This window comes from Gossypium hirsutum, chromosome D08, assembly GCF_007990345.1.
Source record: "Gossypium hirsutum isolate 1008001.06 chromosome D08, Gossypium_hirsutum_v2.1, whole genome shotgun sequence".
Lineage (NCBI taxonomy): Eukaryota > Viridiplantae > Streptophyta > Magnoliopsida > Malvales > Malvaceae > Gossypium > Gossypium hirsutum.
The window spans coordinates 57,151,841-57,178,846 of record NC_053444.1 but is presented as its reverse complement, the minus strand read 5'-3'; the positions used below and the strand labels follow the sequence as shown (position 1 = coordinate 57,178,846).

Sequence of the window (27,006 nt, the reverse complement as noted above, 5' to 3'; positions counted from 1 at the left end):
CACTTGGAATCAAGCAACATGAGTATTTGATGTTCTTGGGGGGTTAAAAATTTATATCACCTCTCAACTTGAGGGGGAAAGTTATAATATTCTAAAATACAAACATGAAACATAAATACATATAGGTATAATTAATATTTTTTTTATTATCATAAGTCACCTAAGGTGTTTTTTTTTTACCAAAAATAGTAAAAAACATGGTGTAGGTGGCAGTAAATCCGTAGCTCAAATTGAAGGTTTTACATAGACGTGGGGAGAGATGTGTGCCAAATGTAGGCTACAAAAGCAAACCGGACAGTAAATAGTAATTTAAGTTTTCATTTAATTCAAGATGGCCCAATCCCGTCCAAAATTGCTTCATAAAAGCCCAATAAAAATGTAGTACTGTAATAGACTGAGTCAACTCGCTTGAGTTTTTACACCGAGTCGACATGAAAAGGAACTGTTAAAATATATATATTAAAAAAGGGACCAAAACCTCAAACGCAGAAATTCGCTTTGCTCCTTTTGTTCTGAGAGAGAGAGACCGAAAGACAAAACTAAAAGCATATAATCTCCGATATGGATTTCTCGGAGCAAGATGTGGACCTCTTTGGAGATGACCATAACAACGACAATCGCGATGATTCCCGTGAATCCTCTTCATCTCATTCATCTTCATCATCATCCTCCGCTTCATCGTCGTCGTCGGCTTCTTCTTCGTCCAACGGCAGCGACGGCGGAGATAGCAGCAGTGCCAGTGGAAGCGCTAGCAGCGGAGGAGAAGAGGAAAATGGAGAAGAAGTTAGCAATGTTAATACCCATAATTATGATTATAATGACAATATTGAAAGGAGTATTTTTGGGTATGAAGAGGAAGAAGAGGAGAAAGATCTCTTTGGGTCTGATAACGAAGATTACTGTAAAACCACTGCCACTAGCCCTTTCCCTATTCCTGGTAATTCTTTATTTCATTATTTCTCTATTAGATTCAGTTATTCGGCCCCTAATTGGGGATTTTGAAGTGCAACCATTCCTTTTTTTAGGAGATTTCTCTACCATATATTAAAATATAAAACTTTTGATTTGAATTCTGGGAATTTTTTTAGTTTTAGGGAGTAATCTTTATGTATAAGTAATTAACTATATGGCCAGCTAGCCATCTAGTAACAGCTAAATTTAACATATAAGCTATAGGAGATGTTATGAACTCCTTATTATCTGCTTACTGAATGTTTTTTAGATTGTAAGATCACAGGAAGAAAACATGAGCTATTTGATTGCTTTATTTGAGGAAATTTGGGAAAAAACTTTGACAATGATATGCAGGAATATTTAGACTAGCTGTGCCTGCAATTCCTGTAATATACAGGAAACACTTGAATTGATATTTGGTTGAATTTCTTTGTCTCCCGTTCAAATGGTGACTAATCTTCTTTCTCACTATTCTTTTGCAGTATTGCCCGTTATTCGTAATACTAATAACCCAGGTAGAGGAGGTTTTGGACGGGGTCGTTGGCCCAGTGATAGAGGAGCTGGTATCCTTGGCCGTCCTGGTTATCCTCCTAGGCAAGGTTATGGGTATGGAAACAAATTTGCTAATGGACATCGTGATGAGCGTTTCGTTTCTGAGCTGAAATTTTCAAAGAGTGAAGAGACGTTATCTAGAAAATGCATTGCTTTTCAGGAAGTGAGTGAATTATTTTTCCATTTTCTTTAATGATTCATCAGTTAATTATGGGTTGATATACTAAATTATCATTTTCCCTTTCAGATATAGTGAAAATGGTTGTCAGGATTTTTATATGTTTTATTTTGTGTATTTAAATTTTTATGATCTTCTTGTCAACATGATAGTGTCTGTTTGGAATCACTTTACGCCTTTAGATACCCTTTAAAGCATGTAAAGTTTTTACTTCTATATACATGCACATACACATGTTGTCAGGTAATTTTTTTTCTGGGCTACCTTTTGCTAAATGCGGCAACTAAATTTGACAGCCATGTGAACTTGCTTGTTATAGCCGTGTAGAAGGTGGAGATGTCTACTTTGATGACTGCAGCTTGGTAAGCTTTATGGATATCAGCATGGTAATTTTTCAGTAGGTCTTATAATGTGTCTTCCACATTAGCTCATTTTGTATATTTGTCTATTGTTTATGTCATCAGAGGCTTTTTAAGCGTCTTATTACTGAAGAGATCGGAGCTGATCTCAATCAAGGTTTTGATACCTTCATTGAGAAAAAAGGTATGGTTTATTTATGAACAGTTGGAAATTGATCATGTTGAAATTGTCTTGTGTTGTGGTGATATGCATATTACAAGCACTTCTTACATTTATTTATGCCTTTCTTTGGGGTTGTGTATGAGTTCTAATCAATTCAGCCTACCCTGTGATTTTTGCTGGACCAGAATTAGGTTCTGAGGGTTTTGGTGACCTTCTTGGTTGCATAAGAGACAAAAATATCCCTCTTCAAAACATTCATTTTGTGGTAAGGAAAATGATATTCATTTACCTGTGAATTCTACGTTTAATGGTTTTTATTAAGGATATCATCTAACCATATTCCCTATGCTTTTGCAGACTTTTCGCAACAATCTTAATAAGGTAATTGCTTCTCTAGAAAGAATGCACACTCACAATCCTCTTTTCTTTTGTATAACTTGGAATGATACGAGGGTAGAGAACTGATGTTCATCAGTCTTTCACTCGTATACGAGCATCCTTGATACTACTAATCTTTTTCACCTAATGTGTGACAACATTTATCTGAGTTTTCATTTATGAATTTGATGGATGATAAACCACTTTTTTATGTATTTCACTGGACACTCTCTTGTTTTCATGCAGATACTGGCTACTGCTTATATTAGAAATGAGCCTTGGGAAATGGGAGTGCACAAGCGGAATGGTGTTGTCTATCTTGACATGCATAAACTGCCTGAGAGACCACGAAGAGAGTTGGATCGTCGAAGGTACCAAAAGTCCAAACTTTTATGACATCCCCCTCCTACTTTTATCCTTCTTTCTTTAAATAAAATTTCCTATGGGTGAGCAATACGAAGAAATCAAAGGCTTCGAGGTGGCGTGCAACCCAGCTTATTTCCTTTATTGCTTATTTCATTGACTTAATGATCTGAGTGCTTTACTTTTGAATTGTTTTTAATTTAGATGTTATTGGGGGTATTGTTTTGAGAGCCTTGCCACTGAAGATCCAAGAAGAGAAGATGGTGAAGGGATACATCATGTTGATGCCAATGTTGAATACTGTTCGGTGATTAAAACCAAATTAGGGGCTCATCGTATTCTGATGGGTGCTGAAATGGATTGCTGTGATTCAACAGATGAGGGAAGAAGATTTTATGTGGAGTTGAAAACAAGTCGTGAGGTAATTAGTGATTCCCAACGCTTCACTTGCTGCCTTCTCATTATTGTAACCGTTTACTTGAGTAACTCATGAATGTTTCTGCCTTTGCAGTTGGATTATCATACAGAGGAAAGATATGAAAGAGAGAAATTGCTGAAGTTTTGGGTATGTTTTTTTATCCAATGGACCTGAATATTTCTTACCCTGAAGTTTGGTATGGAAATTATATATCTTATTTTAAGATATTCGTATTCCATTGGTTTATTTATGGAGAAATGGCATTCTTCCTTTTCAAATTAGCCTTTATTTGCAGACAAAATAACTTGGTTGTTTTATTGTCTCAGATTCAATCATTCCTGGCAGGCGTTCCTTATATTGTTATTGGATTTAGGTAATTTCTGTTGTTATTTCGTACTAACTTCAATTGCCTAGAAAATCACTTTGTTCCATAAAATAAGTTTAACTCAGGCATATTTGAGATAAATAATAACAAATTGTTTCAGTGTGCTAAGCTGTATTTATCAGAAAAAATAACGCTGAGTGGTGTTCAGTTCCGCGGTGCTGTTGGTATTAGGGTTTATTCTCTTTTCAGTTAAATGTGAACTTTTCCATTGACATGTTTTGATGTAGGGATGATGCAGGGCGACTTGTACGCACTGAGAGACTAAGAACCAAAGACATCACCCATCGAGTGAAAATGAAGAATTACTGGCAGGTATTATATATTACAGCAAATAATCTACTGAGTTGATTTAAAAAAATTGTACTCCTGAAGATGTAAGTCAGTGATAGTGAAGAACTACTCACGTGCAACAAAGGTTTTAGGCTATATACATACTCTGAACTGGTTTTTTCCCTTTTTATGGCTTCCCTTTTCCAATTTCATTGACTCATTGTGCCATTAGTCACTTATTTCCTTGTTTAAAACTCATCTTTAGGGAGGAGTCTGCCTGGCATTTGCTGATGAGGTACTGTGCTGGCTTTACGGAACAGTCAAAGAGAGTAAGATTCTAACTTCCATTTCCACTTCAACATGTGCTTGAACCCCTTTCTTTGTTTTTGATAGAAATGTATAATTGTTTATAAGATTGAATAAAATCAACTTCAAGTGTCATCAGCACCCCTCTGGTCTACAATGTCAATACAACAACTTCGCTACTCTGTGGCTTCATCTTCGCCCCTTTGGTTGTTTTTTGGTAGAAATATATAGTAGTTTATATGATTGAGGAAAATCAACTTGGAGCATCATGGAGGTTTTTGTAGTTCCTTATCTTAGTAAATCCTATGGAGCTAATATTTAGATATTGACTGTGTGATTGTACTTTTTTCTTTTTCTTTTGTTGGATTCAGATGAGGACTACATACTACAATTCGCACCACCATTCAACCGATTAGAGCTTCTACAAGCACAATCTTGCCCTGATGCGATTACTAATCACGTTGAACAATCGTAGTCATCGACAGACTTATTTGTTAGTTTGTAATTCAGATAGTTCAAATACAGGATCAAAACAAAGAGGATGGTTTATATTTTTACTAACTTTGATTTTGCAGATGAACATCACACATGATAAAGTTCCCCCAAGTTCAGCCTTTGTTTGTAAAGGCAAACCCCCCAACTTGGTAGATTCATAAGTTAAAAAATTGTCCTTTGGTAATTAGATTTAAATAGCTCCCATTTTAGTGTATTGATGAAACTCGTGAGAGGTAGATGCTATTTCTGCTGTGCTTTTCTAGAAGCATTATTGCTATTAATACAAGTTCCAAATATTAAACTTCAATGGTTTCTAAAAGTACGAGTTACTACTTAAATTATTAAGAATTTTGATATTTAATTGAACTTAAATTTAAAAAAAATGTATATTTTGTTTGTAAACAAGGACTCGATTGGGGAAACAAAATGGAAGTGTTTGATGAAATACGGGGACCGATGTCCGAGCGGGGGACTATCTGGTGAGCAACACGTGATCATAAATTTCATAAAGCAAAAGTGTTAGAATGTAAAATGATATCGTTTTGGTAAGGCCTGCCAACGTCCAAGCCCAGGAAAAAAAAACCGCCTTGAATAGCCGACAACATTGATAAGCTTGCATATGAGAAAAATAGAACGGTGTAGCTGGGGTTTTGAAGGTTCTCAAATCGATCCAGATGGAAAGAAAAGTTAGCGAAGAAGCGATGGAGACCATCACGGAGAGGCTGTCGGCTCTCGATAATCTCTATTTCCCACGCGCCCTTCAATCTTCGGCCTCCGATCCCTCCAATCGCAAATCCATCCTCCACGACCTCCTTTCCCGTGACGTCCCTGTCTTCTTAGGTACTATCCTTTTCCTTCAATTTCACTTCTTTTTTCCATGAATTGTGTTAAAAGTCTTTTTTTTTAAAACTAAATTGATGTTGGCGATGCAGAAAGATATGGGTCTCAGCTGACTAGTGATGAGCTCCATGAATTTGATGCACTTAACGATGATTATGAGGTTAATTGGCACTTAAAGCATCTTAGAAGCAAGATGAGCCCGACTTCAGAAGAATTGAAATTGAGGTCCGTGACTGTCAAGAATCGGAGGCGGGCTTACTTGAATAAATTGGTGTGTGATGGGCATTACTTTTCGGAGGATGCGATGAGGGAAAGGGAGCCTTATTTGCATCATGAATATTTAGGGAGGTTTCAGGATTTAAGTGGGAGGAGCATGGCCAGGCCTGGGGAACGCTGGTCTGAGACTTTGATGAGGAGGTGTGAGGAAGCTAGGTTGGTTGCTAAGATTAGGGAGGAGCAGCAGAGGCTTGGTGTCGCTCAAAAAGATTGGGTTGGTAATGAGACCCATCCTCAACAACAAGAAGAGGAGGAGGAGGAGGAGGAGGAAGAAGAGGAGGAGGAGGAAGATGAGGATGAAATGAAAATGGAAAATGGAGGCAACCATGGAAAGGATGTAAGTACTTGACTTTGTTCCTGCAATTTTTAAGCAAGTTTCTTAGTTGGGTTTCTTGGGTAGAAACAATGCTTCATGAAAGGGTTTTAGGTTATTACTGTTGTTTGTGCTCTGCCTAGTGATTTTATCTTCAAGTATGATGTGTCGGTGTTTCTGAATGTTTAGACAGTGTTTAGGACTAGATGTCTGGCACTCTGGCTCATTGTATTCGTGGTGAAATTTTGTTGTCCATGCATTGATATCTTGCATTGTCTGTTTCAGATGCTTTTGGACCATCTTGGGGATGACATTGTTGCTGCTTCTGCAACTGTGGAGCAACACGAAGAAGCACCTTCTGCAGAAGAAATGCAAGAAAGGATGGATCAGTTCACCTACATCATGCAGCAGAAGTTTCTCTCTGGTGAAGATTATGAGTATTTAGATTACTCTAAAATAGATGATGATGAGACCTTGGATGATCACTGGCTTAGGGAAGCTAACCATGATGCAGAAGAGAAGTATTTTGCTGAAGATTAAGAACGGAAAATTACATCCATTCATCTCCCAACATTTGCAGATATCTCTTCGTTATAGCAGTGGTTAGTGATTATCTTTTTCTACTTATGTACCTAACTAACTTCTCATATAAATATTATGGAATGGCATGTTCATGTTGGTAGCCATTCTTCAGATAGACCAGCATTAGAACCAAGGGTAGTAGTTATCAAATCTTCTCTGAAGGCATATGTGAACTATCCTTTTTGTGCATATAATGTGATGAGCAGTTTGTTCTTGTGTGGCTTGAGAAACCACATAGGGTACTTGACATTAATCTTCCTGAATCTAGAGGGGGTGGAGGGGAAGCTTCAGAATGTTGATCTTGACATTGTGCTCAATATTTTAACGAGTAGTTGCCACCATTTTACTGAATCAGAATCCAGGAGAGAAGTGCATTTAGTTGATCTGGTACGCTAATATGTTCCATAAGTTTCATGGGTTTGCTTGGCTGCAATTGCAGTGCATACAAGCTCAAGTTTTAGGTTAGGTTTAACAGTATTATGAGATGAGAAAATTTTAGTGCATAGTAAGTTACACGTCTTTGGAAGAACATTGAATACAAGAAAGAGCAATAGTAATGTAATAATATTAGGAAAAGAAACAAACATTTCCATAGCTATCTGGACTTTCCTAGTAGAGAAGAAAAATATGAAGTTCTTATTAATTGTAATGATGGAATGTAAACGAGTCTTTATTGTACTTTAGGATAATTAGTCATTTTATAGGACATCATCATTGTTCATGTATGTGCAGTTCAACAGAGAATACTATTGAGTTTTATACAGGTAAAAGTTAGTTGAATATGGGCAAAAGATGAGATCCTATAGCATAATTCATAACCATATCTATATATCCATATAGCAAATTCCTAAAATGGAATGTCCAAATTGTAGGGGGTAATTTAAATCATTAAATCATAGAATGAATGTGTCTTTAACGAAAAGACAATTTGACTAATAATACCAACAGTCGCTGGTACCCTCTTGTTGTTTAACATACTAGAAAAATAAAATGCATGCCCTAAAATAGACAAGGCGAACTTCCTTCGTGGCCGAGACAAAAGTTTAAGTAGTCGTAGAGCTAATGAAGCATTCAATTTTTTATGTTGTAGGACCGGTATTTGGAAACATAGGCTGAAAACTTAAGCTGGTGAGGTGTCCCATATGTTCCAACACAATATATAATAGTACTAGATACAGTTGATGTCGGTACGAATGGAATTAAATTAAATTGGAGTTAGACATTATGAAACCAGGTGCAGAATGAAGAATCTCAAGAATCAATACACGGTGTGTAGCTGGCTTGCTAGGGTTGGCCTACTTGCCCAATTAGCTGGACTGGCACAGCTGGTCTCCAATATTTACACTTCTTCACTTCAGATTCTTTTGTTATTCCTTTGCCTCTTTTGGACCATTGATGGTTACTTTCACACATCATGATATATTACAAATTGGGGAAGGGTGAGAGATGACAATACTTAAATTTGAACTTTGATATTTGAAATTGAGTGTAGTGTTAACAAAGAGTTCAACTATTGTTTCTCGTTAAACGTTTTAACTTACAAAAACAAAAATGGTATACATTTTAACTTGAATTTATTCAAAAATGATAAATGAGAGAATCTTTGAATATTAAGAACATTTTAAGTTTTATGTAGAAAACAAGGACATCTTAAGTAATGTTATAATTTGTTGATTGGTTTATTATAAATATATTATGAAATAATTGTATTGTTTAACTTTTGCTCATTTCTTTTATGAATTCAATTATTATAAAAATATTACACGCTTGAGGTTGTCACATTGATGTTTTCCAAGTTATTGTAACGATGATAATGCCAATTAAAAGTTTATTTTGAGCAATGATGGTTGGGAGAATAAATTAATTAAATTATAAATTGGTCAAATTCATTGTTTAATAATGAAAAAAAAATCTTAATCATCACCACGTCCACGTGTGATATTTTTAGAGAATGTAGAAGCCATTAGACCCGACCCCCGCTATTTAAACCCAAACCAAAGCCCATCTCCCGCCGTTTCATCGGCGATCTCACCTCACCGGACATTTAACTCTCTACCCATTTTAACCTTTTTCTCTCTCTAAAAATTACCCTTCATTTTTTCTCTCTCTCTCTTTACCCTGTTTGTTTCCACATCCAGAAAAAAAAATCTAGAGAGGAAACAAATACCCTGTTTCTATCGCTCATCCCTCCGTTTTTAAAACGGACCAACATCGAAACCAAACAAAAAAAAAAAAACCCAACGAGAGACAGAAGACCCTAGATTTCTGGGGGACCTAGAGGTTGGTCATTTTCGTCATTTCACGATATGCATCGGCGATAACGGAAGCCATTAATATCGTCGGCAAAGAAGAACAAGAGATAGAGAGAAGATGTACAGAGGGGAAGGAGCGGTTGGTGGGTCCAAGGGAGAGGTGGGGGCGGTGGATCGAAAGCGGATCAACGAGGCGCTTGATAAGCAGCTCGAACGATCCTCGCCCTCCACTTCCAGAGTGATCAACGGCAAGGATAAGTCCGCACGTTACCTCCTCCTCGGAAAGCATCCACCTGATCATCATCGCGACTCTCGCTCCGTTTCTCTACCCAAACCCAACGCTGAAGGTATAGACATAACAACATATCCTTCTTGAATTAGGACTATTTTGTTAAAAAAAAATCGGACTTCTCTCTTTTCTTGTGAGAAAAGACGATAAATTGAGGGTTTTTTTTTTAATGATCATAAATTTATATCTAGGTCTAGACCTTACTGTTTTAAAATTTTACTCTTCTTGCTTCCATTATTTGAGTATTTTTTATTTCTAACGAAATTAGTTTTGCTTTTATTGTACTTGATATGATGTAATTGGAACTGAATATAAATGGAACTCTTGAGTTTTTATTGTTGAAACACAAATTAATAATGCATATATTCTGATGCTTTAATTTCAGAGAGACAGAAAACATCAGAAAGATCAAAGGTTCTAAAACCACACCTAACATCCAAGTTTCGATGAGATGATTGCTTTTCTATCTGTAAAGTTGGAAAAAGAGACATACTTTGTTCGGCTAGTTTTCTTAATTTGAATTGTCACAGTTTTGGGTGTTATGAGATTACATGGACATTGGCCAAACATTGTATTTATATGAATGTTTTTTGCTAAACATCTGCGTTTATATTTCGAATGAACCATCGGTTTTGATTCCTTGAAAATAAGTTTGTTTTTGCTTTTTGTGTTACCCCCTTATCGAGGGAAAAGGGGCCAGGGGCAATTTCCAAATTTAAATGAATTTTGATTCATATATGTTTATGAACCTCTAGATATTCAGCTTTGTGAATTATGAAAGTGTACTTTAATTCATGATTTGAACCATGTTTTCAGAGTGAGGGTTATTATCTTTTGGTGTTTGGTGACACTGATTTTCTATTTCACTTGTTAGGGACATTTGTTGATGCAAAATTTTGGTTGTAATGGTTGCAGATGAATCTGAAACAGACAGTGAAGAGTCAGATGTTAGTGGTTCTGATGGAGATGACACGTCTTGGATTTCATGGTTTTGCAACCTACGTGGAAATGAATTCTTTTGTGAAGTTGATGATGACTACATCCAAGATGATTTTAACCTTTGTGGGCTAAGCAGCCAAGTTCCTTATTATGATTACGCACTTGATTTGATTTTGGATGTTGAATCGTCCCATGGTAAGCTTACAGTTAGTTTTTCCTGAGGTTAAGTTGTTAGGATGTGTGAAATTTTGTTCCATCTTCTTCTTGTTGGAGCCGTTTGTTCCATTCTGCTTTTAGTTTTTGGAGACTTGAGAGTGTTAATGCTAGTCTCATTCACATTCTTCAAAGCATATAGTTCTATGACATGCTTTTATTCTGATCTGGCTGTGTTTAGATCTTGACGACCTTAAAAGTTTAAACTTTTGTTATATATGATGTTCTTCATGATAATAGTTTAATTAGAGTGAAACATACTGTTTATGTCATCTAGCAACATGGCAAGTCTCCTTTCTCTTATTATTTTCTTGGATCCGTAATTTGTGTTGGGGCTGAAATCAGTAGGAGATATGTTTACAGAGGAGCAAAATGAATTAGTTGAATCTGCAGCGGAGATGCTTTACGGTCTGATTCATGCCAGATACATATTGACAAGCAAAGGAATGGCTGCTATGGTGAGATGTCCCCCATTATATTTGATGTGATACTTTCATGTTTTGATATATATACGTCTGTGTGTGCGTGTGTGTGAATTGGCAACTAGATTAGAACAATGTTGTTTAAACTTCTACAGCTAGATAAGTACAAGAACTATGATTTTGGAAGATGCCCCAGAGTTTATTGCTGTGGACAACCTTGTCTTCCAGCTGGTCAATCAGATATCCCTCGGTCAAGCACCGTAAAAATATACTGCCCTAGATGTGAAGATATCTACTACCCTCGGTCCAAGTATCAAGGCAGTATCCTTTTGGCCATTTAACTTGTTTGTTTCTTCTTGTTGCATGGATTTTGTAGGGAGATAACATGCATGTCATAAATATACTTTCCTTCTTGCCACTTCTATGCGTTTATGATTATTAATTTAAAATAAAAAAAGATATTCATATATTATTTTTGTCATTTCCTGCATTAGGGCCTTAAGTTTCTTCTCTGAACATCGTGCATACTTCCTAGGACTACTTGTTTCATGTCCTGAGAACTACTCTAGGCTAGCTATTTAGAATGTCAATGTAAGATTTAAAAAAAATAAAAATTATATTTTGATATTACGTATAACTTTATTAAGAGAAAAAAAATCTTTGGATATGAAATGCCTGAGATATTGTAGAAGAGGAAAGGGGGGGGGGTTCCATTTTTCTGCAAAAATGACATGAACTAGTCCACCAGAGATGCAGAACCATTTTCAATTTGATGATCATAAGGATAGAAAATCAATGGGAACTAATACAGTCAGGTCACTATCTGCCTATACATCATGTTGACATGAATGGTCTGATGATGTGTTGGTATAAGATCAATTTTCATATTTCCAACTTTGACCCTGCCATGTTTTGCTTTGAGATTTAGATGAGATACCTTAACTCTATATAAGACATTGACGGAGCCTATTTTGGGACCACATTTCCACACCTGTTCCTGATGACATACGGGCACCTGAAGCCACAGAAGGCATCTCAAAGCTACGTTCCAAGAGTATTTGGGTTCAAGATCCACAAGCCATAGTTGTTGCAGGTTTTATCGCCAAGCTTCTATTATGGAAGTAATGCTTTTGAAAGATCAGGTATAGTTTGACAGTCCTCTTTTAAGTAGTCATGTTTCTAGAGCCTTTCTTTTATATGTTGAAAAAGAATTACCATAAAAACATATTTGCAAACCAGCAAGTTTTCATTTTCAACGTAGCAGCCTTTTCCTGGGGTCGTCTTTCATCCAAAATTCATTCTTGGTAGAGTATCTATTAAATTTCCCTTTTAGATATACCCTCCATTGTACTGTACTTGATGTTGATAATGATGATGATGATGATGATGATGATGATGATTTTTTAATCGCTGTTTGCTCGTGTATTACCATCTACTCGGTGTTCATTATAGTCTGATATTGGTTATCTGTATCAATTTGGTGGCCTTACATTGGCAGGCACATTACATGAGTTTGTGGCTTATACGATATGCTAAACATGTTATGACGACCCACTAATATCTGGTGTTTTACGTAGTTAATGAAGGGGACGGAATGTAATCGTGGATTAAGCCTTTTGGTTATGGTGATGTCCCTAACTCTTCTCTGTTTCTTTCCGAGTTCGTTATAGAAGTAAAAGATTAAGACACATATTATTCAAGTTGAGGTGAAGACTATTTGAACATGAAATTGAGCTTTTGAAAAAACAATAATAATACGTTCTGTCAAATTTATTGGTGCGATGTTTTGATATTTTTTTTCCAAACATTGACCTGAAAAGTGAAGGGTTAAATTCCTATAAATAAAATTATAGGAGTAAATTTTAAATTTATAGAAGATAGAGGGACTTCTAGTAAATTTTAATTTAAAAATACAGAAGCTGAGCTCTTCCAGGACCAGGAAGAATTTCATTTATGACAGTCTTGACACCTGAGGCCAATTTCGGAGGGACGGGTAATTTGCCCGTTAGAGAAAGGAAAAATGTATCAATTTCATATTTAGTTTGATCGACTTACATCTTAGTTGTTTGTTTTTTTCAAATATGAATTTTATATATATTTGAAAACAAAATTAAAAGTAGTATTTGATTTCTTTAGTAAAAAGATATGTAATATTGAGACTAATTTCCAAAGTGAAAAATTAATGACAATTAGTAACAGAGTTAATGTTTGGTTTCAAACTAACTTGTTCATTTTATTTTATTTTTTTTCTTATTTGGTTTCAACAACGCTGCAAGAGTCAAAATGTTTAACTGTTATTGCAAGAGAATAATTAAAAAGAACTGACAATGGGTTTCAAAATTTGTTTTCAAGGCCTGAACCCAGTTTTGTTGAAGTGATTCTCTGTAGTCAAAGATTGAGGCAATTTTGTGGAAGAGTCGAACATTGGCATGAGATTGAAGTCTTAACCAACTCCTCTTTCCCGATTTGCTTCTTCTTTCTCATCCTTCATCTTTATCATAAATTTTATATTAATTTCTGAGTTTAATCCAATTAATGGTTTTGGGTACAGAAGTGAAGCAAAAGATATAGGGTTTAAGCTGAAGCTAGGTGGGGAAGTTAAGGCAAATTTTAATGGACGTGAATTTTTTTAATAGATTTTTTTTTTGTCATCTCCAATAAATTGTTATTAATTATTTTTCAATTTTAACTTGAAATTAATTTATTTTTTACGGGAATGATGGAAGCATGTTTTTATCAGTACACCCCAATCCGAAATAGTGTGTGAAGGGGGAGGGAACAACCCACGGCTTGTTTGGAACAAAGAGGCCCACTTCTGCTCGGTACTTTTGAGCACTTCCATCCCATTATTAAACTCACCTCTTTTCCCCGGAAGCAATTAAATATATACATGCCGTCTGAAACTTGCCGCTTAAGGGGGTCCCAACAAGTCCGGTCCCCCAAATCAATGTCTTTTAAATGAGCTTTAGCTTTGAGCCTCCATTGCCCATAAAACAAGTGGACCCATTTACCCCTATTCTGCATCAACATTTCCCTTCATCTCACCTTGAGTTTGGAAGTAATTGGTAATTATACATGCAGGACATGTTTAAGTCATCATTATAATCACTTTCACATTCTCCAAATTCAATTCTTTTATGTATTTCCACACATAGTTTAACAAGTTTATTTTTATGCAATAATAATACACTTTATTTTTAAAATATAATTATATGATAGTAGAATTATAATTTTTTGTCACTTAACTATTACAAAAATAATCATTCAATTATTCAATTTTGTTTTTTTTTTGTCACCAGCTGACTAATGTAAAAATGAAAATACCCAAAAGTTCAAAATAGTTGGGTGGGAAAAAAAAGACAAAATTGAATAATTGAGTGACCATTTTGTAACTTTTTTATAATTGGGTAACCAAAAAAGAAATTTATTAATAGTTGGGTGACTATTTTGTAATTTTTTATAATTAAGTGACAAAAAAAACATAATTGAGTGACTACTAATGTAGTTTACCCTAGACAATATTTTACTAAACTCCTCTAAATAATCTAAAAATTTTATTGATGGAACTTCCCATACATTTTTGAGACACTACATATTTAACCGTATTTATTACAAATTATTTATATTAATTTTAACTAAACTATATAGTATTTATCATTAATTATTTATACTTGGTCAACAATTAATTGATGATTACAATAAGTATATTTTTAACGTTAGAGAGTGAATAGTCCAAAATATTTTTATATTTTTAATAATTAATTTTATAATATTTTTGGTATAATCATGTTTTGACTTTTGTGTTTCAATTAAATTTTTATGCTCTCACTTAATTTATTTCATATTTTGTATAATGATTTAATTTACAGAACAAAAATTTAAGTTAACATTGTGTCTTATTCGTAACATATTTTATATAATTTTTCATAATAATTCAATTTTTTTTTTAAAAATGTATTTTGATGTGTTGGTGTTATTTTTTTTATGTTTAAAAAAATATAAATTTATAAAGTTTTTAAAACGTTAACAATGAATCTTTTATATATTTTGATCAGCATGTATTGTGTTGTTGTTATTTTTGCGCCAGTTTTTTATTTAGTTAATTTTTCATATTATTTTTATATCGTATCTTGTTAATTTGTATTTAGTTTGTAATAATGATTTCATTTTAACTTTAATATTAAAAAGAAATGGATCATCATATTTACCATGCATAATTATTGCATGATATTTAAACTTTTAAGGTGAATTTTTCGTAAATTCGTAATATTTTTTTTTATTTCACAAGTAGTTTTAAAAAATTAATGTATCTTTTTTTTTAAATATTTATTTTTTAATATTTTGTTATACTTCTATAGAACACTTATCAGCCCATTAACCTTATTTATAGTGTCTAAAAATTCTAAGCAATGTACTGAATAATTTCTCAAATTTTAATATAATATATAATGAGGGGAATATTCTAGTTTTGATTAAAAGCAATCTCTCCCTACAGGTACAATCATATTATATGTGGAACTATAACCAAATGAACATAAAGTACAACAAATTAAAAAACAAAATGCATTCAAACAAGGTTCATACAATAACTTATAGGAGAAGCTGGGATTGAAATATATTAAATGTTTTAGTTTTATAAAATGATGTTACATGGTGGGAATACAAAAATATATAGTATATGCATCTTCCTCAAGAATTTACTCCACTTGTCTAAGGAAATTGACTTCAATAAGCTATCTAGAAGTGAATCATTTTTCTTATTGACCTACACTTTCTTATGTAACCAAATAATAGGGTAATGGCAAATTAAGACCCATCCTTTTCCAAAAGTGAACACAAAATTTCCAACTTTTCGGCATGTTTTGCTTTATACTCAAGCCTCTCAGTCTCATCAACTCTTGGCCTTTTTCTTTTCTATCAAAACATATATGATGATTAAGTGCCCAATTTTGACAAGCCATGCTTACTTGATGACTACCATTTAATTACTCTTACAGTCTAAGCTACTGATTAAACAACTATACCAAAAAGGACAAAAAAGAAAAACCCTTCAACAGACATGAATCATCATCATCTGCTGTCCTATTTTCAGATTAGACATGGGATAAATCGATGAATACGAGGTCGTTTCATGCACCAACTTGATCATCCATGTGGCCAAATTCCATGTGATGAGTCTGATCCTCAAAACTTTCACTATCAAATTAAACTTGGGTTTTATCGCCTCTATCCTTCTCAAAATGAAATAATTATAAAAATACTTTTTTCTTAGGAGTTATCAATTACTTGATCTCACATTTCCATCCTTTTCTTTTTCACATATTTTGTACCTTTGTTTTTTTCTTATCTTATGGCCATGCAAAGACTCAATCAAGACTCTTACATTGAATTGCTTGCAAATTTTGTGCTATTGAATTGAATTCTTGAAGAAAAAACGATAGAAAAGGATAAGTAGATGAAGGTTATAGAGAACAAGTTATTAATTTCTTGTTTTATTTTAATATTATATTATCTTTTAAATAAAAAGTCAAATAATAATTTAAATTAATTACTTTTATTATTAGTTTGGTTATTGGTAAATTTATCTATACTCTCTCTATATATATTAAAGTCGTGTTTCACAATTGATTGATAGTTGATAGCTGATTCAAGTGGTTGGTTTGACCAACTGATTCTATTAACTGTTTTATTTAAAAGTGTTTGGTAATACGTAACTGATATGTGTAAATTAACAAATAAGAGCATGACACATTGTTAAGTATTTATTTGTTTATAATACTTTAGTCTTTATTGGGTGAAATTATTGAAATAAAACACTAATACTAAGGAAATAAAACATCCATTATGGAAATTAATTAGTGAATATTTTTGAAACTTTAAATAAAAATTTTTCTTAAGTTCCTTATTTGCAAATATTAACCTTGTGGAAATTGATAAATATTAATAGTGTATCAATATAATTGTAAACTATATTCTTAGTGATAATTATGTCATGTTCTTAGTATATAAATTACTCATAGTTATGTCACACTCAGAATAAATTTGTCAAGTAGCATATTTCAATTAATATAAGGTTGCATAAGAAATTATTTTACACAAGTAAGTTGAAAATAAATTAAGAGTACACAAATATTCAATGATGAATGGGCCCGATTGAAAATTTCTCGCGACAATGTTGATTTTTGTAGATTCACAGTGGAGTTTTTTTTTTCTTTTTGAGATTTACTTTAGACTTTGGAGGTGAAAGTGAAAATGGGAGAATTGAGACTACTAATATCTTGACACCCCTATTAAGTTTGAGAGCATGTGGCAAAGGGAGTACTTTTTGAGCAAGTATAGTCAGATATGTCACTCCACATATTTCATTCCCAATTAGCTGTTGAAAAAAGTTGTCCATCCCAATGTTTTTTTTTTTGAGGTTTTAGCTCAATAAGCTATTGCAAACCTCCATTCATCAAACACTACACTTAGAGGGTTTGACTATCCATTCCTCCATAAGCTATTGCCAAGTCGATTTGAAAATTCGAAAATCGATAGCTGATTAAGATAACCAACAAAATAGAACCCATGACTGAAAACTACCCAAACCAAAATGAACTAAACAAATTGGGTTAGTTTAGTCATTTTTCACAGTTTAAACCAAAAATTGCTCTCCCCTAACTAAAGCCACATTTTTTTTCATATATTTTAATAAATTTGTTACATTATTTTTTCACCCCCATTGTAAGTGTTATGTAACACCCCAAACCCGTGTCCGTCACCAGAATAAGGTTACGAGGTATTACCGAACCAAATTCAAATTCAAATAATCATAGATGTACACATGTTCAAAAAGGTAATATCAACTTATTACGAGTCATTTCATATCATGCATCGAACATATTCATAAACACATAACTCATAATTAAAAATTATGAAAAACATTTCAAACACCACTTTAGGTCATACTCATTTTGCCTACTCGACTAACAAATCAATTACAAACAACAATGACTCAAATGTGTATATAAAACTCACATTTAAATACAAGCGATTATAAACTTTGGACCGAATATGCCATAAGCATTTGTATAATTTTATAGTATATTCACTTATTATTATTCAAACAATCAAAACTACCTATCAAATTGCATACAAATATTTATTCATCAAATAATTATAATTACTATTCATACGGTCAATTTCTCAAGCTTTAGCCGAATACAATTAAGCTTAAATACTTATACTTTAACTAATGTCAAATACATCAATACTCAAACAATTCCATGCACAACATACCAAGGCCGATTCTATATATATTTACTATATAATATTTATCCCTCAATTGTATCAAAGGTCATTTACAAGACCAAGTCCATAAACAATGTTCATTATGCAAATTACCAATTTCAACCATTCAATTTTCATAGTAAATCAATATACCATTTTCACATAGTATATGACAATTCAAATTCAATCTCAATTGCCAAAAACTAAAATATTTCCATCCAGAAATTCAATTGTAACTTATACTTACATCGTATCATATCAATCATCTTTACTTGTCTATCACAACCAATATGCATAATCATCAAAATTGAAAATCTCCCAAAGCATAACATCATTTGTATTAGTCTTAACCATCTATAAAACATAGCCAAAACATCAACCATAATAATATTCAAAGCATGAAACCATTCATGTCAAAATAAACAAGCCATTTTCGCATGGCCTATTATATATATATATACACACTTCATTCAAAATATATTCAAAAGGGGAGTATAGCCTATACATGCCATAGATTTTATATTTAACTTCTATAATTACCGATGAACGGACGATAGTGTGATTAACTACGCTGACGATCCCCGAACCCATAATTAGCTTCCAAAATCTATAAAACCGAAAGAAAAACACATATATAAAATAATCGACCACAGCTTAGTAAGTCATAAGCAATTTTACAATTTAATGACATTAATAATTCAATAACAAAATCAAATAATGAAATCATATTTGTATATATACATATTCGAGCTTGCAAAACTTAAATATCAAATATGTAACTATGAACTAATTTCAGCTTGGCCGAATAGGTCTTTAAATAATAACATAGTTATTCCCATATTCAATTCATATACCCACTCTTTACCAAATGTACTCTTTCATAAATAAATGCATATAAAACATAATTATAATATCACATATATTTGCCATTTGTCCGAATATAAACTTTCATATGCTCATATACTTTCATTTACCTCGTGTAAATTTTTCTCATCACAATTGAAATAACCAACTTACCTTGATATCAAGTATTATTCATCCATTGTATACTTGTACTATCATGTACTAAATAATTGATCGAGGTCATAATGAAGTTGCACAATTAGTGCTCTTTCTCATCTAACCAAGTTGCTCTCGGTATCGCACACTTAGTGCTTGTTATTCAACATCATCATTTTAATTTCGCACACTTAGTGCCCATTATCCAACATCATTATTTTAATTTCGCACACTTAGTGCCGTTCATATAGCTGTAGCTATTCCATACTCGCACACTTAGTGCTAAACATCGATAAATCGCATTTACATCTATTTCTACTTTCCAAACTAAAACGCATTCAGCTATATATATATATTTGCATATTTCATTTCAGCATATATATAATTAACACTTATTCAGAAATTTTAACATCTAATTGCTTATAAATTTACCTCGAACAGCGATAAACCGGAACAGAACGATTAATCGACGACTTTATTTTTCCCCCGATCCAAGTCCGATTTCTTTAATTCTTGATCTATACACATTCAAATTTAACTCATTCAAACATAATTTCATTCAATTCCATCCAAGAACACATAAATGGGTAATTTACCATTTTGCCCCTGATATTTAACATTTTTACAATTTAGTCCAAATTGCAAAAAACACAAAATATTCCAAATTAATCACAATGTAGTTTGGCCGAATATTCCCTAGACTCAAATAGGTCCTTGCATGTCATTTGCTTTACATTCTAGTCCCTCAATTTAATATTTTCTTACAAATTAATCCAAAATAATCAAATTCATCAAAAATTCAAAAACAAACATTATAATTCATCAATGGCATATCTCAAAATCACCTTCCAATTCTAAAATTAAAGCATGGGCTAAATAGAACACGAAGCAACGATTACAAAAACGTAAAAATCATCAAAAATCGAAATCAAAACATACCTTAACCAAGCTAAAGAAGTGCCGAAACATAAAAAGCCATGTATGGTTCCTTCCTTTTCAATATTCGGCTAACAAAGATGAACATATTCATCTTTTCATAACTTATTTTTATTATAAATTTAATATTTACCTTATTACTATATTAACCTTTTACTAATAATTATGTCTAACATATATATTAAGGTTACCCTTGTCAAATGCCACCCACTATCTAACTTTTGGTCTTATTGCATCATAAATCCTCCCATTTAAAAAGACAACAACATTTAGGTGCTTTTAGATTTAACCCTTAAATTTTTATTTTACACATTTAAACCCTTTTATTAAATCAAACACTTAAACGATGAAATTAAAACACAGAAATTTCACACAATCAAATTCACACATAATAAACACAGAAAATAATATTAAAATATTTTTCTAATTTGAATTTGTGGTCCCGAAACCACTGTTCCGATTTGGGTCAAAATCGGGCTGTTACATGTTACAATTGTTGAGATTTGTTAGAATTTATTAGGTGAATAACAAACTATCATAATATTTAAAAATCAACTAGTTGTTGAGATTATTTCTTTATTATTATTATTATTACTACTATTACTTAGACTTATTATTTTAAAAATGTTTTCATAACTTATTCCATTCTCCCTTGGGTACAATCCTCAGTATACTTTCAAAGTATTTAGTTGTACTAAACTATATTACAATTTGATCTGTGCACTTGCAGACACTGCCGTTCTAATTTATAATATTTTTGGTGTTACATTTTAGTCGTTTATAAGCGGTCATACTTCTAATGAGAACTTCAATTCGATTTTTCACCTACACGTTGATAAATAACACGTTAAGCTCATGAAAATTTAGTAGGTACCCATGAATTTAAACCTTACCATTGCTTAGTTTTAATTCTACTATTATATTTCATGAATTTATAATAGTAACAAAAAGATTATTCAATATTTATAAAATCCACTAATACTTTGATTCATTACTTTGTCATTTCACGATATAAAAGGAACATTTTATCAGAACTTACTTCGCACAACTTTTAGCCCATGCTAAACACGTTTGAACTAGATGGATACATGGAACATGTCATGATATATGAAGCATAAAAGTGTTGAAAACATGAGCACCAAAGTGCATAACAAAATAGGAGGCACTAAAATGTAAAATCATGAATATCACGATTAACGCGGGAGTGCTCGGGTTCTTATGGCATGCCAACTATATTCATGAAGTTCAACACTAGTCTACATAGGCACTCGAATATCATTGACTTTACATTATTTATTCATGAATGTAATATTCCACGATTTTCATGATTTTACTATACTTTTTCACTTCTTCAATTTAGTCCTCATTTTCATGAATTAAAGAATAATTGTAAGTTTCAATTACAATAATCAAGAGATTTTATTCACTAAATTTTTCGTCCATAATACATCATATATTTTGTACTCTCTACATCATTTTCACTTGTCAAATGATAATACGTAAAACTTTCACATACTTGTTAATTTAGTCCATTTTACCATGAAATTCAATATTCACTACTTAGTCACTTTAAATCAATTCTTTTTCATGTAACACTTCACTCGAATAATTCATTTCAACATTTTTAATTCTTATAGTCATTTCTAAATATCTTGCTATTCAATTCTTAACATTATGAAAATTCAATAATTATTATAATATCCTTCTAATTTCACCTTTCATTCAAATTCAATATCACATAACACTTTAATCAAATAATTAATCATAATATCTTATTTCACATATCAATTTTTTATGCACTTTACTTCTCTCATTTCAATTATAGATTTCACAATTTAATATTTACTATAATTTTACTTTAACATCACTTTATATTTAATTCACCTTCATATTACACTTTAATTAAGCCTTCTATCATTATATATTATTTTACATATCAAATTATTTTACACTTATTTTATTAGTTTACCACAAATTTTATAAAATTTACATTTTAATCCTTAGGTAACAAAATAATTCAAGGGTACTTACCTATCACCAACCTCAAATCACTTGTTTTCCCCTTCTCCTTATCACTTGATTCACTTTATCAAATTCTTTCTTCAACATGTTAAAAACTTAAAACTTTCCATGAGAAATATTTACTTTGACATCATTTCTATACTTTTCTAGCAAGATTAAACTTAAAAACATGACAAAACCTTTATATTCATACATTGTTCTCTTAATTTCAAACTTTTTGATTTTCTCTCTCCTCCAACATGAACACACATATTCTTCACTTGAAAATCACCTTGCTATGATGTTGCATTCTTGATTTCACTAAGGATTTCTATGGAAATTTGATGGTTTCTAGATTGAATTTGATGGTTATGGTAGAAAGGAACCAAATTGGAAGAAAATGAAAACATTTATTTTCATGAATGGTGATCGTGTGAGATGGAGAATAAGATGGATGAGTTTTCGACACTTTTCCATAAAATATCCTATTAATTTAATAATTAAACTATTAAAATATCATTAAAAATCTACTTAAGAAAAGATCATTTTGCCCGTTATCAATCTCTACAATTTCATCCACAATTCAAGATACTCGCTTGGTATATTTAGACTTTTAGTCCTTCCTCTTTTTCCACTCAATTCAATTTAATCATTTATCTTTTATTTTTTTACACTTTTACCCAACACTTTTCGCTTTCTTACAATTTAATTTATACCTTAAATTTATTTTACTCAATACACGAGTCTTTTCAATTCCCTCTTGTATCCCTATACCTTCTTTACTAACATTGTTAATTCTTATTTTATGTACTTCAAAAATTCTTAACTCATATATATTCCTGAACCAACCATGTTCACGATTCAAGGGGTTTTAGGGATGTTACACATCCAAAGAGAGATCACAACTATTTATACACCACAACAAATTGGTGTATTAGAAAGAAAAAATAGAATCATTCTCAGAATGGTTTGAAACTTGCTATCAAGAGGGAAAGTTTTATAGGTGCTTTGGCCAGAAGTTGTAAATTGAAGCATCCACGACTTGAATAGGAATCCCTTTCATGCTCTTCGAGATGGGACTCCAAATGAGGCTTGGAGTGGAAAGAGATTACTAGTAGACCACTTTAGAAGTTTGATGATAAAGGTGAGAAGTGTGTCTTTCTTGGTATTAGTGAAATGATAAAGGCATACAATTTGTTTAATATTGTAAAAAAGAAGGTTTTGATAAGTTGAGATGTTGTGTTTAATGAAGAGAACACATGAGATTGGGACAAGCAACAACCTACTCAAGTTCTTTGTGATAGTGAAGTTGAAGAAGCATGAATGCTTGAGAATACTTCTCCACTAGCCATTGAAATATTGCCAACACAAGGAGAAAAAAAAACTAGTGTAGCAGCTGAAGCACTTTACTGTGTTTGAAGAAGGTTTGCATGGATACAATATTATAGGGTAACCAAAATTAGAGAAAATGACAATGTACTCATTTTGCATTGTTTACATATTGTGACCTAACAAGTTTTGAAAGTGTTGTTAATGAAACAAAAAAGAAAAAGGCAATGTAATTTGAAACTGAAGCCATTGAAATAGGAGTTGACTGATCTTCATTAAGGGCACAAAACCATTGGTGTTAAACAGGTCAACAAGATAAAGCTAAAGGAAAATAGCGAAGTTGACAAGTACAAGGTGTGGTTAATGGTTAAGGGGTACAAGCAGGAGTATGGTGTGGACTATACAAATTTGTTTTGCCCCATTTGCAAGACATGACACCATCATAATGGTGATTGCATTAGCAATGTAGAATTCTTGGCTTAGCTTCTTGTAAGATGTCAAATCGACCTTTTTGCATAGATACTTTAAAGAAGAGGTATTTGTTGAACAACCCTCTAGATATATTAAGGTTGGAAATAAGCATAAAGTTTATAAATTGAATTAAGTTATTTATGAGCTAAAGCAAGCTCCACAAGCTTGGTATGATCATATTGAGGTTTATTTTTTTTAAAGCGGGGTCTCTAAAGTGACCATATAAACACACATTTTTTTTGTTAAAATTAGAGATAATAGGGAAATACCTATTGTATGGTTATATTTTGACAAGGTTATTTTTACTAGGAATGATAGTGTCATGTTTGATAATTTCAAGAAGCCTATGATGGATGCGTTTGAGATGTCTAATCTTCAGAAGAAGCACTTTTTTCTTGACCTAGACGTAATGCAATCTGATGGTGGAATTTTTATTTTCCAAAAGAAGTATGTGGGAGAAATTTTGGATAGATTCAAGACGATGAATTGCAACTCTACCAACACTTCAGCTAAGTTTGGCTTAAAGCTAAATAAAGAATGAGAGGGGAAGAAGGTGGACAACACACTTCACAAGCAAATTGTAGGTAGTTTGATGTATCTAACTACTACAAGACCAGACATTATGTATCCTGTGAGTCTTATTAAAAACACTTGTTAATTGCCAAGAGAATCCTTTGTTGCCTGTAAAGAACCAATGATTTGGGGATTTTCTACAAGAAGGATGAAAAGTCAGATTTGGTTGATTTCACTAATAGTGGTTATGCAAGAGATCAAGAAGATAGAAGGAGCACTTTAGGCTATGTTTTTATGCTTTGCACAAGGGTTATTTCATGGTCATCCAAAAAGCAATCCATTATCACATTATCAAGCACAGAAGTTGAATTTGTTGATAGCTCAGCTCGTGCTTATCAAGCTATTTAGCTTAGGAGAAACCTTGAAGAGCTACAATTCAAGCAAGAAAGAGAAACTACAGTTTCCTGTGATAATAACTTAGCCATCAAGTTGTCAAATAATCCTGTGCTACATGGAAGAAGCAAGCATATTGATGTAAAATATTACTTTTTGCAAGACCTCAACAATGAAGGAACAATTAAGCTAGAGTATTGCAGAAGTGAGGGATCAAGTTGATATATTTACCTAGTCTCTCAAGTTGGCATCATTTATCAAGTTAAAAAAAAGACTTGGTGTTTGCACTTTGGAAAATCAAGATGGTGCCAAGTAATATGTATGCAATCCACTTTTAGTTTAAAAGAGGGATTGTTGAGATTTGTTGGGACTTTTTTAGATGGATAACAAAGTTTCCTTAATATTTAGGGATTACTTAATAGTTGAGATTTTTATTCTTTGATTTTTTACTACTTTTAGCTAATGTAAAGCCTACAAAAGACTAAAACTATGACGAATAAAATCATTAATTCAATGTCTCTTCATTTGATAAAAAAAAAAACCTCTTTTCTCTTCCTTTCTTTCTCTACTTGAGAATGCAACAATAATCTTGTATATTTTATATTTGTGACTTATTTTTTAGATATTTTATTTTTCAAAAATTAGAAAAATCAATTTACCAAACAATATAGTTTCATTAAACACTTAATTTTCACTTTTATAATTCATATTTTCAACATTAAAATTTTCAAACACTTATCGAAACCATCTATCCAACATAAATATTTAAAAACCTCAAATTTTAAGGATTAAAATAGGAAAAGGATAAGAAAACAGTGAAATGCATGCATGCCCTCAGAAAGAAATGGATGTTAAATGATGGGAGGATGTCGTGGATAAGACCAAAACCATGTCCAGCCATTGGATGTGGTCTCTTTTTCACCTTTATAACTTGAGACAGTTACAAACTACCTCACAACAGTTATCAGATGTTTATATGAATCTCACACTCTTGATTTCTTATCAATTTTTAAATTAAATTATTGATATGAGATTAGCACCCACGTTCCCACTTTCAGTAATAACAACCCCCATTTCCAACTTTGCTAATTACCTTGTTAGTTTCATTGTTTCTTATACTTATGTATGCTGTTTGCACTGTAATAACATAGCTTTGAGGGATCATCGGATGAGTGGCGGCCACTGTGCGTGCGCGCATGATACTTAAATTATATTATGAAATGAAAAGGTCAAGACAGGTGGCGCAACCTGATTGGCCATCAAATCTCTTTAAATACTTAAAACATATTTTTATTTTTAAAATATTTTAATGAATTTTCAATAGCTAATAATTTATTCATTTTACTTTTTTTTATTTAGTTAAACCGTCTGGTTGAATCGAAAATTGAAGGTCTAATTGATTCGACTTTTCTAAATCTCACAATATTAGCGTCTCAAATCCAAATATCACCGTGTGTGTTTTACGTAAATTTATTCTATAAAATTAATTTATCGAGTTTAGAATTTATAATGATCTATTCTGATTAGGACGTTAATATAGTTATAAGTTGGGGGGATAAAACGATAAAATAAAATGTAAAAGCTAGGCCTTTTATGATATACAGACAAAATGTTGGATGTTTTTAGTTTTTGACGATTTATTTTAAAATTTTAAATATCATCATAAAATAGTTTAAAATTTTAATTTCCTTTTATTTTTTTAATAATACGACATCATTTAACTTATTGACTGTAGACATCATCCATACATCAAGCATATTGATAATTATTTTAATTAAGAAGAGTAATGTAACAAAAATTAATGGGTGGATGGTTTTGAGTGAACGTTCGGTCGAATCGAGTTGAATTAAGTGAAAAATTTTTGAGTTAATCGAGTTCATGAGTCCTATTTTATCATCTTAACTCAATTTGATTTTTTTTTCGAATTGAGCTGAGTGAAATGAAATTTGAGTCGACTCGAATCGAATTAAAAATTTAAACATGCTAAATAAAATTATTGTTCCAATATAATTAATTTCATGTTAGAGTACATAAATTTGAAACCATATATATTTGAAATTCTTTTAAAACAAAATAAAACAAATAAGATACTTGAGTATAATAAATTTGAATCATTAATTAGGTCCCAAAATTATTATTTGAGAAAAT

General features: G+C 32.2%; 3 protein-coding genes across 11 annotated transcripts; all 3 read left to right on the top strand.

The window, feature by feature from the left end:
* Positions 1 to 472: 472 nt before the first annotated feature.
* LOC107886405 (NAD-capped RNA hydrolase DXO1) lies at positions 473 to 5,128 on the top strand. Of its 2 annotated transcripts, XM_016810356.2 has the most exons (14): positions 473 to 937; positions 1,437 to 1,669; positions 1,981 to 2,046; positions 2,149 to 2,227; positions 2,392 to 2,471; positions 2,564 to 2,587; positions 2,831 to 2,955; positions 3,152 to 3,368; positions 3,459 to 3,512; positions 3,692 to 3,738; positions 3,978 to 4,062; positions 4,286 to 4,349; positions 4,698 to 4,819; positions 4,902 to 5,128. In XM_016810356.2, exons 1-13 carry the CDS (start codon positions 562 to 564, stop codon positions 4,799 to 4,801), a joined length of 1,554 nt encoding a protein of 517 aa, XP_016665845.1. In that variant the 5' UTR covers positions 473 to 561; the 3' UTR covers positions 4,802 to 4,819; positions 4,902 to 5,128. The 2 variants fall into 2 exon arrangements, with proteins under 2 accessions (XP_016665845.1, XP_016665844.1); XM_016810355.2 differs by having other exon boundaries at positions 4,698 to 5,128.
* A 135-nt stretch (positions 5,129 to 5,263) lies between these two features.
* On the top strand, positions 5,264 to 9,090 carry LOC107886407 (coiled-coil domain-containing protein 97). Of its 2 annotated transcripts, XR_001680757.2 has the most exons (4): positions 5,310 to 5,661; positions 5,754 to 6,274; positions 6,536 to 6,852; positions 7,923 to 9,090. XR_001680757.2 is itself a non-coding variant. In XM_016810357.2 (3 exons), exons 1-3 carry the CDS (start codon positions 5,496 to 5,498, stop codon positions 6,788 to 6,790), a joined length of 942 nt encoding a protein of 313 aa, XP_016665846.1. In that variant the 5' UTR covers positions 5,264 to 5,495; the 3' UTR covers positions 6,791 to 7,046. The 2 variants fall into 2 exon arrangements, 1 of the variants encoding a protein (XP_016665846.1); XM_016810357.2 differs by lacking the exon at positions 7,923 to 9,090 and having other exon boundaries at positions 5,264 to 5,661; positions 6,536 to 7,046.
* On the top strand, positions 9,063 to 12,711 carry LOC107886408 (casein kinase II subunit beta-1). Of its 7 annotated transcripts, none has more exons than XR_005916897.1 (6): positions 9,063 to 9,431; positions 10,289 to 10,507; positions 10,889 to 10,983; positions 11,103 to 11,268; positions 11,901 to 12,089; positions 12,525 to 12,711. XR_005916897.1 is itself a non-coding variant. In XM_016810360.2 (5 exons), the coding sequence occupies exons 1-5, from the start codon at positions 9,203 to 9,205 to the stop codon at positions 12,029 to 12,031; spliced, it is 840 nt and encodes a 279-aa protein (XP_016665849.1). In that variant the 5' UTR covers positions 9,063 to 9,202; the 3' UTR covers positions 12,032 to 12,354. The 7 variants fall into 7 exon arrangements, 3 of the variants coding, with proteins under 3 accessions (XP_016665849.1, XP_016665848.1, XP_016665847.1); XR_005916896.1 differs by having other exon boundaries at positions 12,446 to 12,711; XR_001680759.2 differs by having other exon boundaries at positions 10,871 to 10,983.
* The last annotated feature ends 14,295 nt before the right edge of the window (positions 12,712 to 27,006 follow it).

Bases quoted from the DNA above. Each gene is read 5' to 3' on its own strand.
- LOC107886405 (XM_016810356.2), top strand. From the start codon at position 562: ATGGATTTCTCGGAGCAAGATGTGGACCTCTTTGGAGATGACCATAAC. The intron at 1,670-1,980 runs GTGAGTGAATTA...TAAATTTGACAG, and splicing joins AATGCATTGCTTTTCAGGAA to CCATGTGAACTTGCTTGTTA. The intron at 4,063-4,285 runs GTATTATATATT...ACTCATCTTTAG, and splicing joins AAATGAAGAATTACTGGCAG to GGAGGAGTCTGCCTGGCATT.
- LOC107886407 (XM_016810357.2), top strand. From the start codon at position 5,496: ATGGAAAGAAAAGTTAGCGAAGAAGCGATGGAGACCATCACGGAGAGG. The intron at 5,662-5,753 runs GTACTATCCTTT...TTGGCGATGCAG, and splicing joins TGACGTCCCTGTCTTCTTAG to AAAGATATGGGTCTCAGCTG. The intron at 6,275-6,535 runs GTAAGTACTTGA...TGTCTGTTTCAG, and splicing joins GAGGCAACCATGGAAAGGAT to ATGCTTTTGGACCATCTTGG.
- LOC107886408 (XM_016810358.2), top strand. From the start codon at position 9,203: ATGTACAGAGGGGAAGGAGCGGTTGGTGGGTCCAAGGGAGAGGTGGGG. The intron at 10,984-11,102 runs GTGAGATGTCCC...AAACTTCTACAG, and splicing joins GCAAAGGAATGGCTGCTATG to CTAGATAAGTACAAGAACTA. The intron at 11,269-11,900 runs GTATCCTTTTGG...ACTCTATATAAG, and splicing joins TCGGTCCAAGTATCAAGGCA to ACATTGACGGAGCCTATTTT.